This window comes from Aquarana catesbeiana, linkage group LG02 (genome assembly GCF_042186555.1).
Source record: "Aquarana catesbeiana isolate 2022-GZ linkage group LG02, ASM4218655v1, whole genome shotgun sequence".
Classification (NCBI taxonomy): Eukaryota; Metazoa; Chordata; class Amphibia; order Anura; family Ranidae; genus Aquarana; species Aquarana catesbeiana.
In genome coordinates, this window is record NC_133325.1 from 688,823,177 (window position 1) to 688,845,055 (window position 21,879).

General features: G+C 44.3%; 1 protein-coding gene across 1 annotated transcript in view; it reads left to right on the forward strand.

Annotated features, from left to right (window-relative positions):
- Positions 1-5,143: 5,143 nt before the first annotated feature.
- ERAL1 (Era like 12S mitochondrial rRNA chaperone 1) overlaps positions 5,144-21,879 on the forward strand; it is a 56,149-nt gene continuing 39,413 nt past the window's right edge. The window contains exons 1-2 of the mRNA XM_073616795.1: positions 5,144-5,298; positions 15,548-15,712. Of these exons, the coding sequence (XP_073472896.1) occupies positions 5,232-5,298; positions 15,548-15,712 (232 nt within the window). The 5' untranslated portion in view covers positions 5,144-5,231. The remainder of the gene's footprint in view (positions 5,299-15,547; positions 15,713-21,879) is intronic.

A 21,879-nucleotide genomic window follows, 5' to 3' on the forward strand; every position in this document is an offset into this window, starting at 1 on the left:
CATGTGTATGCCCGCCCAAGCGTATGACTTTCTTTACTACGCTGCTATCGGCTCTAGCCCCAGATCTTTTGTAGACCTAGCAACGCCCCTGCGTCTTCCTAAGCCATCCTGCAGTGTAACGGATCAAAGTCACAATTTCCTTCATGAACCAAGGTAATTTCCTGCCCTGGCGACCTGGCATTTGTCCCCGCTAGTTATCTTCATGTGCACTGGTCATATAAGGGTGATGGAAGTGTTGCCTCCATCAACAAGACAAATGCAGGAAGTGAAGTGGACACCTGAAGAAGAATCTCAGGAAGTAAACAGAAAAGGAGAGAAGGATCATCAGATGACCGTGGTTTCTGGTATTTGGATAGGTCTTTTTTTATCCTGGAGCTGTGCTTTGAAGTGGAACTTCACTCTCCCAATCAACATTATTTTTATTCCTCATGCTGCTAGCATTTCTAAACAGATAGGAAAGTATATCATATTTACTTGTTTTAAACTTTTTTTTTACATTTCTTCGGTTACTTCCTGGTTTCTTGCCTAGGCAAATGATGTCATACATCCCAGGAGTCATTAGGACGGGAGGAGAGGAGGAGACGAGGAGGGGTTTTATCAGCTAAGCACACTCACCTGCATGCATGCTTAAAGTGATTGTAAAGCTTTGTGTTTTTTTTTTTTTTGTTCTTTTTAACAAACGTCATACCTGTTCAGTGCAAGGGTTTTGCACAGAGCAACCTGGATCCTCATCTTCTTGGGTCCCTCACCGGTGCTCCTGGTTCCTCCCAAGCACCTTGCTATGGGGGCATCTGAGCTGAGCTGCAGCTGTGTGTGTCAATTCAGACACGGAGCTTCGGTTTGGCCCCGCCCCCTTGTTCTCTCCTCATTGGATAATGAACTTTGATTGACAGTAGCGGGAGCCAATGGCGCAGTGGGAGCCTGTGTCGCCAATCAGGAGGGAGAGTCCCAGACGGCCATGGCATTCATGCACATTACTGGATCGAGAGGGGGCTCAGGTAAGTATTAGGGGGGCTGAGGGCGGCTGCTGCACACAGAAGGTTTTTTATCTTAATCCATAGAATGTCATTGACACAGTCAGCAGGACTCGGCTTTGCCCCCTAGCTCCCATGTCACAGGATTTGATTGACAGCAATGGGAGCCCAAGGCTCCTGCTACTGCCAATCTATCCAATGAGGACCAGAGACAGCGTCTGGAGCTGTGCTTGCCCCCGTTGCTGGATACGATCGGGCAACGATTGGGCTCAAGTAAGAAAAAGCAGTCTGGTGAGTGCGGTATATGTTGACTGGTACATGGTGGAGTGGAGCATATATTGTCTTGTGGTGCATGGGTGAAACTTGGAACACTGAATACAAGTTATGTTTTGGGACTCACTTGGACATTTATTTCTGTTGGAAATATTTAAAACATGTTCCATTTCTAGGTCCGTCAGAATTTTCGAAAAAAAAAGTCCGATATGGCATACACACGATCGGAATAGACGATGAAAAGCTTCCGTCGGACCTTTTATGTCGGACATTCCGCTCGTGTGTACGTGGCATGAGACTCATAGCAGATGTTAATAGGGTTGTTAAGGCAGTACACATAAGCACTGCCAGCCCCACTGCTAGTATAACCTGTATAGAGTGTATGCCTTTTTGTAAAATTCTTCTTCTAAATACCTTATTCTTTCTCCCCGATCAGCAGTCATGTGACCACCCGTCGCTCTCTTCCTCCGATTTATGTACTAGGGAGGGAGGGGCCAGGATCTCCCTCTGACGTCTGCTGGGCGGTCACGTGACCTCCCTCCCTAGTGTATACATCGGAGGAAGAGAGCGACGGGCAGTCACGTGACCGCTGATCGGGAAGAAAGAGTAAGGTATTTAGAAGAATTTTACAAAAAGACATACAGTATATAATACAGATTATCCTAGCAGTGGGGCTGGAAGTGCTTGTGTGCAGTAATGTGTGTACTGCTCAAAACCGTGCTACAAGGGGAGGGGCGGCTCACACACAGACTAGCTGACAGGCAGGGAAGGTGGGGGAAGGAGGACACAGGAGACCGAGGAGAGAGCAGGGCTGTGGATGACGGAGGCACGTAAACTGACCACGGTGTCAGGGCACAGCATCCATAATTAACCGTGGTCAGTTAACATTGGGGAGGGCAGAAATTGGCAGGATCAACCAGGTCATTCAGGTTTTACAGAGGGCCAAATTACACAGCACAAGCACTGTGCTGTTATTCATGCTTTAAAGAAACAGGATCCTTTTTTTTTTGGTTAACAAACGCTTTAATATAATCAGCAAGGCACCTGGTGTGGGTGGTACTCTGCTATAGTCTGTTTATTAAGGTGTTATGTGTTATTCTGTTAAGTATGCCTCCCCTATTGTTAATTGTTCTGTCTGTCTTCTCATCTATGTGTTTATCTTGTAATAATGTCGGACCTTAATGTCGATCCTTAAAATATTGTACAGTATTTTCTGTCCAGGGTTGTAGATGCCGGGAAGTCTAGTCACCCAAGCTAGTTTAAGTGACCAGTTAATTGCTCAAGTTAATTATATCACTGTGAGCTATTAGTTGCTAGAGGTGAATTGGCATAGTTTAAAGTGGATGTAAACCCAATGTCATCCTTTCTAAACTACTGGTATAGGGCTTATCTATAAGGATATACATGCCTCCTGCATGTATCTTTACCTGTCAAATGTCTCCCCTCTGTCTGTTATGAGACCCGAAAAAGTGCAGATTCTGTGGGTGGGTCTGTTGTCTGGAGCTCGGTGGGTGGAGTCGTGATGTCAGCAGACTCCCCGCCGACCTCTACACTCCCCTTGTCAATATGCATTTTCTCCTGTGTATTTCTTACACATGACTTCAGCATGCCAAATCATGCTGAGGTGTGGAACAGCCAATCCTTGCAGAGCTGCTGAAGAAAGGAGTGGGGGTGGGAATTAAAAAATAATGCATGTCTTAGGCTAGTTGTCAGGAAAGGTCTCCTCCGCTGGTAATATCGATTATTTGGCGTGCAGTACTGAGGTCCACCAGCAGGTGTCTTCTGGCAGTTTGGAGCTGTCAGAAGAGCTCTTTCCTGCAAGTAGTCTGTCACCTTTGGGCCGCAGTACTGGCATCCACCAGCGGAGGAATCCTGGCAGTATGGAGCAGGTATTCCCCTCTGCAGACAGGTGTCACCTGATCTTAATTAGCAGAGCTGCAGTATAAATACCCGGCAATTGCACCCTTATGTTGCCCTGGTATTGTCCTGGAGCCCTGACCTGTTACTCTGTTACTCTGTTACTCTGTTACTCTGTTACTCTGTTACTCTGTTACTCTGTTACTCTGTTACTCTGTTACTCTGTTACTCTGTTACTCTTGATCTTGTTGATCCTGTCTGTTACCTGAACCCTGGACCCTGAGCCTTGTACCTGACCCGTCCCTCCTGTGATCCATCCATCCCCTCTTGTCCTGTTTATCTCCCTTCCCAGCTACTGTTTCCCTGTTTATGACCCCGGCCTGGCTTGACTACGATTCTGGTACTCCCTCTTGCTACATATACTGGTTGGTTTAATATCACTGTTTGTTTGGTTGTTCGCTCTGTATTGGTGGTGTGTTCACATATGCATTTTCCTTAATAAACTTACTTTCATCTATTTATGTCTGGTTCACTCTGTCGCAGCCACACAGTTCTGGTCACATCTGGTATATGACACTAGTGCACGAGATGTAAATCACCTGTCACTCACAGCAAGGGGGAGGATTTGACAACGTTTTTCTCTGTCAAGTTTTATCTCACTGAACAATAAAAAAGGATTGCTCAGAGCTGGATTAACTCTTTGTGGCAAGACTGGGCTCAAATGATAGGAAATCTTATACTCTACATTATGACATAAAATAAATAAATAAATAAATTTTCGGGTTTACATCCACTTTAAGTTAGCTGTTTTTAGTTATGTTAATTATATTCATGTATACAATTTCCTTTGCATATGATAATGTAATCAGGCTCACCTGACCTGGTGTGGTATATAACTTCTGTGTGAGTTTTCAATAAACAGTTCCAGTTCTCATACAAGCTATTTGTCGGCTAGTCTTGTATGGTCAGCTATAATATCTGGTTGCTATGTCCAGACTGGAGGAAGCTGTATACTGATGGAATCCCTCAAGCGGGGTGCTGGATGGTTCTGTCACATTAATTAATAAACTAGTATTTCTTTCCACTACTTTGCGGATATGTAAACTAAATGATTTTGTTTTGTTTACAGTTTAATGTTTGTGTTTGTTTTTTGTGTGTGTGTGTGTGACTATTACTTTATGATTACTTTGCTATTTCTTTTTTTTTTTTTACATGTTCCAAACAAACTACTACTACAAAAAAAACTACTTGTACATTCTGGCATTAACCTACATCCTCACTCTCTCTCCCCAAAAACTCCACCCCCCCCTTTTTATTTTTATAAAGTAGTAAACTTGTATTTGTGATAATAGGTTGGGAGCCATTCCTTTCTTCTAGCTATAGTATTGCTCAGTGGGGTTCTGTATTATTGTACATTTCATACATAAACCCTTTTGAAATGAATGCCTTTGTAAAGTTATTATCAAAGAATCTTCTCATTCTTTCCTACCAAATGTAATGTGGGTGTAGGGCATCATCATAGACAGCAGAGGGTCTCCTTTACATCAATGTCCCCCTTTGGTAGTATTCCAGGTAGCACTCTTTTGGAAAGATTTACAATAAGCTTTGCACACAAAATCTGATGCAGCTGCACATAGAAACCAATCAGCTTCCAGGTTTTACTGTCAACGATTAAGTGAACAAGCTAAAGTTAGAAGCCTATTGGTTAATATGCACAGCTGCACCAGAACCCCCTCTCCTTTATGACCTCTATCGGGGATGATGTGGGTTTCTGAACTCTCCCATGGTTTATAATCCATTTCCAGCCTGTCAGAGGTTCCCACTCCCAGCACCCTGCATACATAGCATCATTATTATCATTACTCCTGTCGGTAAATTGGTATGATCGGCCTGAAAAGATAACAGGACACATTTTTTTATTGACTGAACACCGGCACCTTCTTCAACTAGTTTTGTGAATAAAATCACAAGAGCAAGAGAAGCGTCTGTAAAGTTGTTGTTTTGCCACTACTAAAAATGGCGTCGGATGTCTGATGACATGCTGTGTTTAGCAACGTCACTTAGGCGACATTCCAATATGGCCGCGCCCGTGGACTCACCATGAGACAAGTGTAATCGGGAACGAAGATGTGGGGTGCCGCTGTCAGGGTTGTGGGGGCCGGCTGTGTCCGGGGACTGGTCGGGAGAAGAGCAGGTCAGTGTCCGCTGGGTGTGATCGACAGGATGGGGGAGGACACCAGTCACTGCATGACAGCTCCCCTTACAGCACATCCCTCGGTGACAGCTCCCCTTACAGCACATCGCTCGGTGACAGCTCCCCTTACAGCACATCGCTCGGTGACAGCTCCCCTTACAGCACATCGCTCGGTGACAGCTCCCCTTACAGCACATCCCTCGGTGACAGCTCCCCTTACAGCACATCCCTCGGTAACAGCTCCTCTTACAGCACATCACTCTGTTACAGCTCCCCTTACAGCACATCCCTCGGTGACAGCTCCCCTTACAGCACATTGCTCGGTGACAGCTCCCCTTACAGCACATTGCTCGGTGACAGCTCCCCTTACAGCACATTGCTCGGTGACAGCTCCCCTTACAGCACATAACTCATTTACAGCACATCACTCAGTGACAGCTCCCCTTACAGCACATAACTCATTTACAGCACATCGCTCGGTGACAGCTCCCCTTACAGCACATCGCTCGGCGACAGCTCCCCTTACAGCACATCGCTCGGCGACAGCTCCCCTTACAGCACATCGCTCGGCGACAGCTCCCCTTACAGCACATCGCTCGGCGACAGCTCCCCTTATAGCACATCGCTCGGCGACAGCTCCCCTTACAGCACATCGCTCGGCGACAGCTCCGCTTACAGCACATTGCTCGGCGACAGCTCCCCTTACAGCACATCACTTGGTGACAGCTCTGGGGGTAAACCTTCATCGCTTCCTGCGGACTGAAAGCTTGTTAGGACCTCACGGTTGTGCTAAAGGAGAGACCATTTGATCTGTCAGGATGGCTCTGTGTCCTACATCAACTATTATATCTGGGGCTAAAAAGCCAAGATCTAATAATAGATTGAAAAATTAATCTATAAATGAAGCCAAGGATCTAAAAATAGATCTAGTAGTAGAGACGAGGATTTAAACACAAATTGAACAGTTGAGCCCAGGATCTAAAAACAGATACCAGGATTTAAAAATAAATCAAACAGTTGAGCCCAGCATCTAAACATAGATCAAACAGATGAGTACAAGGATCTAAAAATAGATCGAACAGTTGAGCTCAGATTTTAAAAACGGATTTAGCAGTTGAGCCCAGGATTTCAAAATAGATCTAACAGTTGAGACCAGAATTTAAAAATGGCTTGACTAGTTGAGCCCAATGTCTAAAATGAAATTGAACAGTTGAGTTGAGTCCAGGATTTAAAGTGGTTGTAAAGCCTAAACATTTTTAGGCTTTACAACTGGTCGACCATGCTATAGCTGAATGACGGCTACAGCACGGTCATCTAGTTCTGGGATGCCGTCATACGACAGCATCTTGCTGTCACAAGATGTTGGTTGTTCACAGTCGGCTGTGTCTAAAGTATGGACCAAATACAAACAACATTGGAAGGTGGTTAAAGGAAAGCATACTGGTAGACCAAGGAAGACATCAAAGCGTCAAGACAGAAATCCAATCATCCACAGTCCACGATTGCCTTTCCTTAGCCCATTGTAACCTTGTTTTTTTGTGTTTAGGTGTTAGAGATGGCTTTCTTTTAGCTTTTCTGTATGTAAATCCCATTTCCTTTAGGCGGTTTCTTACAGTTCGGTCACAGATGTTGACTCCAGTTTCCTCCACATTTGTTCCTCATTTGTTTTGTTGTACATTTTCTGTTTTCAAGGCATATTGCTTTAAGTTTTCTGTCTTGACGCTTTGATGTCTTCCTTGGTCTACCAGTATGCTTGCCTTTAACCACCTTCCCATGTTGTTTGTATTTGGTCCATACTTTAGACACAGCCGACTGTGAACAACCAACATCTTGTGCAACTCTGCGTGATGATTTACCCTCTTTAAGGAGTTTGATAATCCTCTCCTTTTTTTTCAATTGACATCTCTGGTGTTGGAGCCATGCTTCATGTCAGTCCACTTGTTGCAACAGTTCTCCAAGGTGTGATCATCATTAATCTGATGCAGGTGTTAGTGTTTGTAATGAAAATTTACAGGGCGATTCCATAATTTTTTCCTCAGAATTGAGTGATTCCATAATTTATTCCCTATGCTTGTTCTATAAATCTAACTGTTACTGGCCACCACAATTATTTTTCTTGATTTCTTTTAGTGTTTCTTAAAGCCAGAAAGTTTCCATTTGAAATGCCTTTAGTTTTTGGCCATGTCTGTGATCTAGTTTTTTTCTACAACAATAAACAACTGAGGGAACATCCTCAGGGACTGGTGATTCCATAATTTTTGCCAGGGGTTGTATTTTTTTTTAAAACTGGCACCTTTAAGATGCCAGTAATTCAGGAAGTGTTTGAATAAAGGGATATGTCACCCTTCATACATTAGTGATATGTGTACTCATCAAACAAGTGTATTGTGATATTTAAAAATCACAATAAAACTCATAAAACATAATAAAGTCCACAAGTGAAAATTCTTTATTTTCACTTGTGGACTTTATTATGTTTTATGAGTTTTATTGTGATTTTTAAATATCACTATACACTTGTTTGATGAGTACACATATCACTAATGTATGAAGGGTGACATATCCCTTTATTCACCAAACACATGTTAGAAGTCACCTAGCGCTGCATTTATTTTTTGTCTATACTCACTTTTACATGGTTATTATACTGGTGATGCTGGCTGCTGATTTATCTTAAAAGGAAAATTTCTTAGTAGCGCAACAATACCTTTTTCTCAGTAATTCAGGAAGTGATGTCATGACATTGCTTCCCGGTTACTAGGCCTGAGACCCGAATGAAGCATCCGCGAAGGCCTCTCCCGCTGCTTGTAATAACAGCCAAGTGGCTGCCGAGCCGCATCGGTTGTTATTACAATAAAGCCAACTGTCCGCTCTAAAGAACGTTACCAGGATGATGCCTGCAGCTGCATGCATCACCCCCGTAAAAAACCCCTAGAAGTAATATCGGGTATGCTTGTGCCCGATACCGATACTTCAAAAACAGTGAAAATTGGCTGAACTGATAATCGGTCTATCCCTATTAGCTACCATGCACAGCTGCACCAGATTTAGCATTCTCCAGTTTTAGTAAATCAACCCACTGTGTCTATTCATTGTCAGTTTCTCTTTGAGAATGTCCAGTGAACCTAGCTTTGACCTGGGCCACTGGCTTGAAAAGCCAAACCATTGCAATAGTTTGTTTTGTGGCCTTTAAAACATGCATCATGAGTTTAAATTGTGATTTCAAAAGACCTTCTGGCTGTAGATTAGGATGCCCTTCACACAGATTTTTGAAGATGACGGGGGTGTCAAGCAAAGTTTGGAACATATTGTAAACCTGCGTCTATCGGTTTTGTACATAATGCGTATGTGTGTGTGTGTGTGTATTTATATATTTATTTATTTTATTTTAATTTTTTTTTTCTAACAAAAGTGAGTACACCCCTCCTTATTTTTGTAAATATTTTATTGTAACTTTTCATGTGACAACACTGAGGAAACGACACTTTGCTACAATGTAAAGTAGTGAGTGTACAGCATGTATAACAGTGTACATTTGCTGTCCCCTCAAAATAACTCAACACACAGCCATTAATGTCTAAACCGCTGGCAACAAAAGTGAGTACACCCCTAAGTGAAAATGTCTAAATTGGGCCCAAAGTGTCAATATTTTGTGTGGCCAACTTTATTTTCCAGCACTGCCTTAACCCTCTTGGGCATGGAGTTCACCAGAGCTTCATAGGTTGTCACAAGAGGTCCTCTTCCACTCCTCCATGATGACATCAAGGCAGTGGTCGTCTTGGAGGTGTGTTTGGGGTTGTTATGTTTGAATACTGCCCTGCATCCCAGTCTCCGAAGGGAGGGGCTCATGCTCTGTTTCAGTAAGTACATGTTTCATTCATGGTTCCCTCAATGAACTGTAGCTCCCCAATGCCGCAGCACTCATGCAGTCCCAGACCATGACACTCCCACCACCATGCTTGACTGTAGGCAAGACACACTTGTCTTTGTACTCCTCACCTGGTTGCTGCGACCCACGCTTGACACCATCTGAACCAAATAAGTGTATCTTGGGCTCCTCAGAGTACAGGACATGGTTCCAGTAATCCATATCCTTAGTCTGCTTGTCTTCAGCGAACGGTTTGCGGGCTTTCTTGTGCATCATCTTTAGAAGAGGCTTCCTTCTGGGACGACAGACATGCAGACCAATTTGATGCAGTGTGCGGTGTATGGTCTGAGCACTGGCAGGCTGACCCCCCCACCCCTTCAACCTCTGCAGCAATGCTGGCTTCACTCATACGTCTATTTCCCAAAGCTAACCTCTGGATATGACGCTGTGCAAGTGCAGTCAACTTCTTTGGTTGACCATGGCGAGGCCTGTTCTGAGTGGAACCTGTCCTGTTAAACCGCTGTATGATCTTGGCCACCGTACTGCAGCTCAGTTTCAGGGTCTTGGCAATCTTCTTATAGCCTAGGCCAGTGATGGCGAACCTTGGCATCCCAGATGTTTTGGAACTACATTTCCCATGATGCTCCACTACACTGCAGAGTGCTGGAGCATCATGGGAAATGTAGTTACAAAACATCTTGGGGGCAAAGGTTTGCCATCACTGGCCTAGGCCACCTTTATGTAGAGCAACAATTTTTTTTTTTTTTTTTCAGATCCTCAGAGAGTTCTTTGCCATGAGGTGCAATGTTTAACTTTCAGTGACCAGTATGAGAGAGTGAGAGCGATAACACCAAATTTAACACACCTGCTCCCCATTCACACCTGAGACCTTGTAACACTAACGAGTCACATGACACCGGGGAGGGAAAATGGCTAATTGGGCCCAATTTGGACATTTTCACTTAGGGGTGTACTCACTTTTGTTGCCAGCGGTTTAGACATTAATGGCTGTGTGTTGAGTTATTTTGAGGGGACAGCAAATTTACACTGTTATACAAGCTGTACACTCACTACTTTACATTGTAGCAAAGTGTCATTTCTTCAGTGTTGTCACATGAAAAGATATAATAAAATATATACAAAAATGTAAGGGGTGTACTCACTTTTGTGAGATACTGTGTGTGTTTTTAAGAGCTTGAACATTCAGTGAACAAGATTTAGTGGTACTTTTCATTAGTTTAGTGGATAATCTAATTCAACTGAACTTGTTCTGTAACACTGAAGATGTCTTCTAGCTTGTCCAAGCCACTTCCTCAGCTCTAATGAGTGTCAGGAAAATACTCCAGCATTTATATCCACACAGGTAGCACCTACACCTTCCTCCGACTACCATGGAAGGACAAATGGTATTGTCCGAGGGCAGGATGGGAATTGTGAAAAATTGTGGAGCTCCCCCTAACCTGGTGGGGGGTCTTTTAAAGGATAATTGTACAAAAGTACTGTTATCCTTTCAAGCTAGTGGGTCAGTGTAATAGCCAGGCAACTAACATTTTCAGGCAAGTAATGGCACCTACCATAATTGTGTTGTGATCCGTTTGTGTTAATGTACAACAGCCAGTCAGTTAGCAATGTTTTAACTGTGTAAGTGCGTACTGCACCTGTGGTACTTCAAAGATGCCCAGAACCTTGTTACATCTGAAGGCAGATTCTGTAAGAAAGTAGGGCTGAAACAACGAATAGATTATGAAAATATCCATGGCTGTGCTCTCCATTGTTTCGAATCTTACCTATCTCACCGCACCTTTAGTGTGACTTACAACTCTACTTCCTCCTCCCCAAGGTTTTGTCTTTGGACCTCTACTATTCTCAATCTACACATCCTCCCTGGGTCAGCTGATAGCCTCCCATGGCTTCCACTACCATTTATATGCCAATGACACCCAAATCCATCTCTCTACCCCTCATCTCACCCCATCAGTCTCCTCAAACATCACTGATTTACTAACAGACACATCACTTCCTCAAACTGAATCCATCTAAAACTGAGCTCATAATATTTCCTCCCCCACGTGCCCCTTCCCCTGACTTCTCTGTCAAGATCAATGGCACAACTATCAGTCCATCCCCACATGCCAGGGTACTAGGGGTAACCCTAGACTCTGAACTTTCCTTTCAGGCCCACATCCCATCACTGTCCAAATCATGTTGCCTTAGCCTCCACAACATCTCCAGAATACGCCCCTTTTTAACCAATGACACCACCAAGCTTCTAATTCACTCCCTGGTGAATTGGACTACCTTTACATAGACTATCCCCCCTTTAGTCCATAATGAATGCCGCTGCAAAACTCATCCACCTTACCAACTGTTCAGTGTCCACCACCCCTCTCTGCCAATCCCTCCACTGGCTTCCACTCACCCAACAAATAAAATCCAAAGTACTAACAATAATTTACAAAGCCGTCCACAACTCTGCCCCCCGCTACATCACTAACCTAGTCTCAAAATACCAACCAAGCTGCTCTCTTTGGTCCTCCCAAGACCTCCTGCTCTCTAGCGCCATTGTCATCTCCTCCCATGCTCGCCTCCAGGACTTCTCCAGAGCTTCTCTCATCCTTTGGAACTCCCTACCCCAATCTGTCCCTAATCTATCCATCTTTAGACGATCCACGAAAGCCCTTCTCTTTATAGAAGCTTACCCTGCTTCTAACTAATACACTGTTTGTTTTACTTTCTCAATCAGCTCATCCCCCCACAGCTATTAACTTTTTGTATCTTTTGACCCTCCCTCCTAGATTGTAAGCTGTAACGAGCAGGGCCCTCTGATTCCTCTTGTACCAAATTGCAATGTAACTGTAATGTCTACCTTCATTTTGTTAAGCGCTGCACAAACTGTTGGCGCTATATAAATCCTCCATACTAATAATAATCGATTAATCAGCCAGCCGATTAGTTGGCCTGCATACAGAATGCATTATTTGTTTACATATCAGGAAATACAGTGCAGCACACATACAGCTCATTACACCATCCATACATGTCAGTAAGTGCCTGAGAAGATGTGAACGTGTGAAGAGCAATGCCTCATGGGACATGTAGTTCTGGACAGGAAGTGAGTGGTTCTAAATCATGTATGCAAAAAGCACTGTAGAAACAGATCAAAAGCAAACTGCATAGGTGTGAAGTGTGAACCGAGCCTTATGCTGGTCATACACTTATCGATTTTCGGACAAGAATGTTCATACGAAAAATCTTTGTACATTCGCTGAATTAAAAAATGTTGTTTGAAAAATTCTCTTGCTTTTTAACATTGTTTTAAAATTAATGTAATTTCTGAACGAAAACCACATACACTGTCTGAAAATTCCTTTGACCAAGAAGTTTTCTATTATGTTCCTTCGAATTTTCCCATCACTGTGGTCGAAAACGAACATTGATCTGACTGAAAATTGAACAAATGTTCTTAAAATTACAATTTTTTTTTTTTTTTGAAGAAAGACATTGTTTTTGTATGGCCAGCATATAATATATTACAGTTCTGTCTGAAAATCGGCAAAACAGTCTTTTCATTTTTTTTCTTTTTTTTTTTTTCAACCTCTAATAGTATATACAGTATATCTCTTCTGTCTGTTATTCTCAGAGTGGATTCAAGATTTTAGATCCCTAACCATATAGTTGGTTATGTATATTTATGACTGCATATAGATATTTAAGAATAAATTCCTTTTTTTTTTTTTAACTTTTACATATTAACTAAATTATACACCACACTTTTTTTTAAGGTTATTATTGAATTAATCGAAACAATATTCGGCCAACTAATCGATTGTTAAAATAATAGTTAGTTGCAACCCTATAAGAAAGTTGACCTGTGAATAATTACTTTACACTAATGCCGCGTACACACGAGCGGACTTTTTTCCCAAAAGCCCGCCGGACCTAGATTTGAAACATGTTTTAAATCTTTCCGTCGGACTCAGTTTCTGGCGGAAAGTCCGCTCGTCTGTGTGCTGGTCCGACGGAAAGCCTGCTCATCTCTATGCTGGTCCAACGGACCAGATACGACGCAGGGGCAGGGTATTGCATTTCGCGCTCGCTGCAATAGGAAAAACAAATTTTCCTATTGCGGCAAGCGCGGGGCATACCAGGCCCTTAGGTCTGGTATGGATTATAAAGGGAACCCCCTATGCCGAAAAAACGGCGTGGGGTCCCCCCTAAAATTCATACCAGACCCCGATCCGAGCACGCAGCCCTGCCGGTCAGGAAAGGGGGTGGGGACGAGCGAGCGCCCCCCCCCCACCGAACCGTACCAGGCCGCATGCCCTCAACATGGGGGGGTGCTTTGGGGGAGGGGGGCCCTGCGGGGCCCCCCTCCCCCAAAGCACCTTGTCCCCATGTTGATGAGGACAAGGGCCTCTTCCCGACAACCCTGGCCGCTGGTTGTCGGGGTCTGCGGGCGGGGGGCTTATCGGAAACCGGGAGCCCCCTATAATAAGAGGGCCCCCAGATCCCGGTCCCCCACCCTATGTGAATGAGTATGGGGTACATGGTACCCCTACCCATTCACCTAGGGAAAAAAGCGTCAATAATAAAACACACTACACAAGTTTTTAAAATAATTTATTAAACAGCTCCGGGGGGGGTCTTCCTCCGGCTTCGAGGGTCTTCTTCCGGCTACGGGGTCCCTCTGGTTCCTCTTCCTCCGGCGTCCGGTTGGTTCTTCTCCGCTCCCTCCGGCCTCTTCTCCCGGTGTTCCAGTTCTTGGGCCGGCTCCTCCGCTGTCTTCAGGCTGCTCTTTTGCCAGCGGAGGTCCGGACTTCTGGGCTTCTTGTCTTCTTCCCTCTTCTCTTCTCCAGATGTTGACACGACGCTCTCTCTGGCTGGACTGCACTCTGAGTGCTCTGTTGTGACTTATATAGGCGGAGACCCCACCCCCTTATGATGTCACAGTCCCTGGGCATGCTGGGACTGTGACGTTTTAGGGGGTGTGGTCAACATCACCCGGTGACCACGCCCCCTAAAACCTCACAGTCCCAGCATGCCCAGGGACTGTGACATCATAAGGGAGCGGGGTCTCCGCCTATATAAGTCACAATGGAGCACTCAGAGAGCAGTCCAGCCGGAGAGAGCGTTGTGGCAACATCTGGAGAAGAGAAGAGGGAAGAAGACAAGAAGCCCAGAAGTCCGGACCTCCGCTGGCAAAAGAGCGGCCTGAAGACAGCGGAGGAGCCGGCCAAAGAATTGGAACACTGGGGACCCCCGAAGCCGGAAGAAGACCCTCGAAGCCGGAGGAAGACCCCCCCGGAGCTGTTTAATAAATTATTTTAAAAACTTGTGTAGTGTGTTTTATTATTGACGCTTTTTCCCTAGGTGAATGGGTAGGGGTACCATGTACCCCATACTCATTCACATAGGGTGGGGGGGCCGGGATCTGGGGGCCCTCTTATTATAGGGGGCTCCCGGATTCCGATAAGCCCCCGCCCGCAGACCCCGACAACCAACGGCCAGGGTTGTCGGGAAGAGGCCCTTGTCCTCATCAACATGGGGACAAGGTGCTTTGGGGGGGGGGACCCCACGCCGTTTTTTCGGCATAGGGGGTTCCCTTTATAACCCATACCAGACCTAAGGGCCTGGTATGCCCCGCGACGGGGCTCACAAGGTGTCAATCTCGCCGATAAAAGCGGCAAGATTGACTTCCTTTTCTAGTCCCGTCGTACCTGAGTCACGTTCAAAATGAACGGACTTGTCCATGTGTGGGCAAGTCCGTTCATTCTGAAAGTCCGCCATAACTCCGGCAAAAGTCCGTCGGAAAGACGGGCGGATTTAGCCCGCCGGAAAGTCCGGTCGTGTGTGGGCAAGTCCGTCCGTTTTAAAGTCCGGCGCACCTGGCGGACAAAGTCCGGCGGAAAGTGTGCCGGACCAAGTATGCCAGAAAGTCCGATCGTGTGTACGCGGCATAAGTCTTTTGAAGTTGAAGGTTCTGCAATGACTGGCCAAATATTGATCAATGTGTAGCCCCTCCCGACGATCGACTTCTGTTGAAAGAGAATGTTGGAAATGTTTTCTCGATCAGTGACTGCAGCCAGTGGATTCTGACTGTAGAGAGTCCCCACTGTTAGAATACAATGTCTCAGCAGGGAGGATTCCTTCATCAACCTCACTTGTGTGGATGGAGGAATCCTTTTACTCTCTTTTTGATTAGCCAGTAGGCTGATTGAAAAAAAAAATCTATGGCCAGCTTAAGGTGTTTTGCAACTATACTAAAATGGCACATTTTTTCCATTTTGCAGCGATGGATATCTTTTCCATAATATCGTATTTCTACCACAGATTTTTATAAACTTTTACAGGTTGTTGTAACTTTAATTTTTCTGTTTTTAGCCTGTGTCATACTTGTAAGGAAGCGGGAGCCTCTGAGGATAGCCACGTTTGCAGCATGTCTGCATGGAAAGGACTCTGCTATCGGGAGTTTGCAGGGGGTGAGCCAGGAGCAGCCTGCAGAAGAATGTCTCACTCCACAGCCACCAGCGGTTTCCTTTAATAAAGGTAAAAACTACAAATGTTTCCTATTACTGTCTGGGAGGGTATATGGCTACAAAACCTATTCACATATTGCACATTTTCTTGCGCTAAGGGTGAAGTACAGGTTTTTTTTTGTTACCATAAAGCAATTTTTAATTGGACTTTCACATTTTTTACATGCTTTCTCTCTAATGTTTGCTATTGTATTTAACATATGTACTACTGTGCAAAAGTTTTAGGCAGGTGTGAAAAAATGCTGTTACCGTATTTATCGGCATATAACACGCACTTTTTTCCCCTGAAAATCCCCGCCAATTTTGTGTGATTGGAGCGATTGCCGCGATCGCCGCCGACATACAAAGCCGTGTGTAAATTCAAATATGGCGCCGAGACTGCAGGGACTCGGCGGAGCCGAGATACACATACCCGAGAGTCCTCGGCTTTTCTCGGCGCTGCTTACAGTCCCGCCCAGTCCGCCCTATGATGGACATCACACAGGTCCAATGGCGGGACTGGGCGGGACTGTAAGCGGCGCCGAGAAAAGCCGAGGACTCTCGGGTATGTGTATCTCGGCTCCGCCGAGTCCCTGCAGTCTCGGCGCCATATTTGAATTTACACACGGCTGTGTATGTCGGCGGCGATCACACAAGGCTGCACTGGGGCAAAGCTGCACTGACATGGCTGCACTGACAAGGCTGCACTGGGGCAAAGCTGCACTGACAAGGCTGCAATGGACACTGGGGCAAGGCTGCACTGAAAATTCTGCACTGGGGCAAAGCTGCACTGGCAAGGCTGCACTGACAATTCTGCACTGGGGCAAAGCTGCACTGACAAGGCTGCACTGACAATTCTGCACTGGGGCAAAGCTGCACTGACAAGGCTGCAATAGACACTGGAGCAAGGCTGCACTGACACTGACAAGGCTGCAGATGGACACCGATAACGCTGCATTGATGGGCATTTTAATGTAAGTTTTTCTTCCTTAAACTTTATTCCTAAAAGTTTTTTTCCTTAAAATTCCCTCCAAAACTTGGGGTGCGTGTTATACGCCGATAAAAATGGTAACTAAGCATACTTTCAGAAATAGAAGTGTTTAGTAGTTAACTTTTATCAATTAACAAAATGGAAAGTAAATGAACGGAAGAGAAATCCAAATCAAGTCAATATTTGTTGTGACCGCCCATTGCCTTCAAAAGAATATCAATTGTTTTCTAGGTACATGGCAGGTAGGTTGTTCCAAACATCTTGGAGAACGAACCACAGATCTTCTGTGGATGTAGGCTGCCTCAAATCCTTCTGTCTTTTCATGTAATCCCAGACAGACTCCATGATGTTGAGATCAGGGCTCTGTGGGGGCCTAACCATCACTTCCAGGACTCCTTGTTCTTTTTTTATCCTGAAGATAGTTCTGAATGGCATTGGCTGTATGTATGGGGTTGTTGTCCTACTGCAGAATTTATTTTGGGCTAATCACATGCCTCCCTGATGGTATGGCATGATGGATAAGTATCTGCCTGTATTTCTCAGCATTGATGACACCGTTGATCCTGACAATCTCCAACTTAATTTTTAGAAATGCAGCTCCAAATTTGCAAGGAACCTCCATCATGCTTCACTGTTGCCTGCGACACTCATTATTGCATGGCATTCCAGCTCTTTGGCGAACAAACTGCCTCCTGCTACAGCCAAATATTTCACATTTTATCTCCTCACTCCAGAGCAACTGTTGCCATTTTTCTGCACTCCAGTTCCTATGTTTTCGTGCATAGTTGTGTCATTTAGCCTTTTTCAAACATTGGAGGTATGGCTTTTTGGCCGCAATTCTTCCATGAAGACCATTTCTGGCCAGGCTTCTCAGACAGTAGATGGGTGTACCTGGGTCTTATTGTTTCTGACAGTATTGTGTTAATGGCACTTCTGGACATCTTCCGACGTCGAAGGGAAGTAAGCATGATGCGTTTTTCATCTGCTGCATTAAAGTGGAATTCCAGTCTAAACCTACTCTCAGCCACATTCTAAGCTTAAAGTGTTACTAAACCCACAACAGTAAAATCAGTCTGTATCAGTCTGTATATGCAGCATAGCATGCTTGTTATACTCACTGTGAAACTTAAGGGGTTAATTCTCATTCGCATTGTGTAAAAAGGCTCTTTGATCCTCTATGCACAGATCCTCCCCCTCCTGCAGGGTCTCTCTTGGCTAGGCCAGATAACACACAGTGAGGGTAGTAAAGATGCACATGCTCAGTTTGGTCTATATTGCTGGAGAGAACAGTTCCTTGTTAAGCTGAGTTTTTCAAGTCATATGGTATTGACATCAGACATGTGGACGTGTATAAAGATCCTAAATGACAACCCAGTCCCTCCCTCCTTCTCCTCCATGCCCAGTAACTAAAAAAAACACAGTGGGTGGGACATCTTGATTCATGGATGATCTGCTTCCCATAACAGCATGAGGACACAGACTGTAGTGGAAATCTCCTCCTCCTACCTGAAAACTAAGCACTCTGGCAAACCCTGCAGTTTATCACATGACCATGGTATACAGATCAGCCAAAAAGGTATATAGTGGCAGTATTTTAATGTAAACAGATTTCTAAGCTCTGGGCACTGCAGGGGGGCAGATTAACTATTTTCATATTACTTAGTTTAGTAACACTTTTAATCTATCTAACGATGTAAAGCAAAAATCGCTATATTTACCTTTTCTGAAGCTGGTCCGGTCCCCAGCAGCTGATTCTGTGTGCAGGAGAGAACCGACAACAGCTGGGAAGTGACGTCACCCATAGAGTTACTATGGGGCTACCATTGTTGGCTGCCACTCCTGCACACTCCCACACACTGAAGCCACCTCTGACAGCTTCAGCATGGGACCAGAGTGGCTGTAGAACAGGTAAGTACAGTGATTTCTCAAGTCGTCTTCCAGGGCAGCATCTGAAAGAGAGGGCTCCTCCCACCTACAAATAGTTCACTCCTACCTGCATGCGTCAGTTCTAGTGTTTCCTCCAGACCAATTAGCAGTTTGTTATTTTCTTCTAGGCTCTGTGATAGTTGCAAGGGCCTCCCCGTCCGACTGCCTCTACAAGCCTTTAGGGAGGTTAGGCAGCTTCAGGACAGGGTGATTGGAGGACCTCCTGGGGGTCCTTTTTTGCCTGAGGTTTCGCTCCAACAACCATCCCCCCATCTTCAAGCATTTGTCTGATAGCTCCCTGATTGTCTCTCCCTCATTGCTGCAGGCCAAGAGGCAGAGGGTGTCTGCTCTCTTTTTTTTTTTTTCCCCAGACACTGGCTTCCAACTGCTGTGTTCGGTCTGGAGCACAGGGTGGACCAAGATGGCGGTGTGTTGCTCCTGGGTTGCGGTATTATCATAACTTCCGGACATACTTCCAACTGGCTCAATCCAATACATCCAATGCTTCTTCAAAAGAGCTTGAACAGCATATCTTGAAACCCCAGCCTTCTTTGAAATCTTTACCTGGGAAAGACCTTGCTGATGCAGTAAAACTACCTTGTGTCTTGTTGTGCTCAGTTTTGCCATGGTGTATGACCTGTGACCTAAAAACTGTCTTCCAAAACTTCACCTTGGTTGCAGAGTTTGGCTGTTCCTCACCCAGTTTTAAGTCTCCTGCACAGCTGTATCTGTTTCAGTTAAAGCGTTTGTTAACCCCCCCCCCCCAAAAAAATGATCCTGTTCCCTTAAAGCATGTTATACAGCACAGTGTTTGTGCTGTGTCATTTGGCCCCATGTAACACCTGTAATACCTGGCTGATCCTGCCTGGCTATACCCTCCCCCCTGTACGCTGACTATGATATATCAGGGCTGCTGAGCCCTGACACCGTGGTCAGAGTACGTGCCTCTATCATCGGCAGCCCTGCTCTTCTGTGTCTGGGTCTCCCTCTGTCTACCCCCTCCCCCCCGCACTCAAAATAACTGTTTTGGTTTTTTTTCTTCTATAGTTCCCTCTGATTTATAACAGTAAACTCTGCAGTGGATGTCATTTATAAAAATGTGCGGTATAATAGCTTACTTCCGAGTGCCATTCAGTACTCACATGACTGCCCACAGTTCTCTTCCTCTCCTCGGCTGACGTCAGGGGGGGGGGTTTCCCAGCACCTACCCCTGCAGATAGAGCATCAGGAGAGGAGACTGGCGAACAGTCAGCTGAGCGCCAAACGGCGCTCTCATGTAAGCTATTATACCGCATATTTTATAAATGACATCCACTGGGAAGCTTATTATATATCAGAGGGAACTATAGAAGGAAAAAATAAACACTTCACAAACACTTTAATGACTGTTTCAACCTAGATATGAAATTGATGATGGGTATCCTCTACTCCGCCATCAGTAGATGAGTGGAAATCTGAAGTGAATAAATATTTTCTGTTTGAGAAACATGCATACCTCTCTCACAATGCTCTACATACATTTTCTGAAATATGGTCTAGTTGGATAGACCCAATGGGCCTGTCTATTACAATTTGTTCAGAAAGTTGCTCTCATTGTTACTTGTGGGATATTTATTAGTTTGGCAAGTATGTTAGAGGAGTACAGGTGCTACATTGATATATGTATTTAATTGTAACTTGTGGGCTCAGTGCTGCAATTTAATTTTTTTCTTTTGTTGCTATTTTGTTTACTTTTTTCTATTTTTAGTTATTTTATTCTGTGGGGTTGATTTACTAAAGACAAATAGACTGCACTCTGCAAGCGCTGTTGCTCCTGAGCTTAGTATATGAGGTAAGGCTTCACTTTGCAAAGAGTTCCCAATCACATGCAAGGAAAATAAAAAAACAAAATTTTTGCTTGCACATGATTGGATGTTAGAAAGTAGCAGAGTTTCTGGAGCAACTGCACTCTTCAAAGTGCACAGCCTTTTTCCCTTTTAAGTGTGTCTCTATGGGGGTTATTTTCGAAAGGCAAATACACTTTGCACTACAAGTGCACTTGGAAGTGCAGTCGCTGTAAATCCGAGGGGGACATGCAAGGAAAATAAAGTACAGCTAAAAAACAGCATTTTAGCTTGCATATGATTGGATGATAAAATCAGCAGATGCTTCCCCTCATTTCAGATCTTCCCCTCAGATTTACAGCGACTGCACTTCCAAGTGCCCTTGAAGTGCACTTGTAGTGGAAAGTGGATTTGACTTTTGTAAATAACCCCGTATGTTCTCTACTTGTAAAGAAAAAATCTGTAAATAAAATTTGATTTAAAAAAAAAAAATTGATGATCATTGGCACCTGCTCAGTATAATTGGTCATTCATACACCTAACTTTAATCCTACAAAATCCCTGACCGTGTGCAAGTGGAAGAATTGATGCTGGTTTAAAGACAAAGGGTAGTCACACCAAATATTGATTTTGATTTAGATTTGTCTTCTGTTCGCTCACTTTGCATTTTGTTAATTGATAAAATAAATGATTAAGACTTCTATTTCTGAAAGAATTCTTAGTTTACAGTATTTTTCACATTTGCCTAAAACTTTTCCATAGTAGTATATATGTTACAATAGCAAAACAACTGTATTTCCCCTTTAGTGTAAGAAAATGTGTAATGTGTGCATAGGTTGTGTAGCCATTTTCCACTAGAATTGCTGTGCGCTAGGTAACTGCTTAGCAGTCGGGCACAATGTCAGGGATTGGGAGTTGTTAAAGGTACAGCATATGTAGGCAACCCTAGATCTTTATATCTGACTGGATATTTTTTCTTATTTACCATGGTGCAGTTTTAACAACTTGATCTTGGGAGGCGTTATGCAAGTATCAAATTGCCTTGATGGCTGGATATCAGATTGGAAGAGTAGGCATTCCTAGACAGGTTCTATTTGCATGCAGACCATCTTAGATTACGCACACATGTAATTGAGTGTACTTAATCGAAAGAACAAAAATCCAATACATGAAAAAAGTGGCCCAGGGACAGTAAGGCTGGGAGGAAGTAAGGGCGCTCTTCCTAATTTGCTGTGGTTCCTAATGCACAGTGTGAGAAGCTAACAGTGTTCAGTGAAATTGGAGTAAGCCATTTCAGTACAGGAAAGGAGTCTGTACATCTGTGCAAGACTGAAATTGAGGCTTGAGTTCCACTTTAAGCAAGTCAAAATATTAAAACTCATTGTAGTTATTTATTTATTTTTAGATTGCTTTAGTCAAAGACCTTGCTTGGGTCAATTGGAAGAAAAACATGCAGAC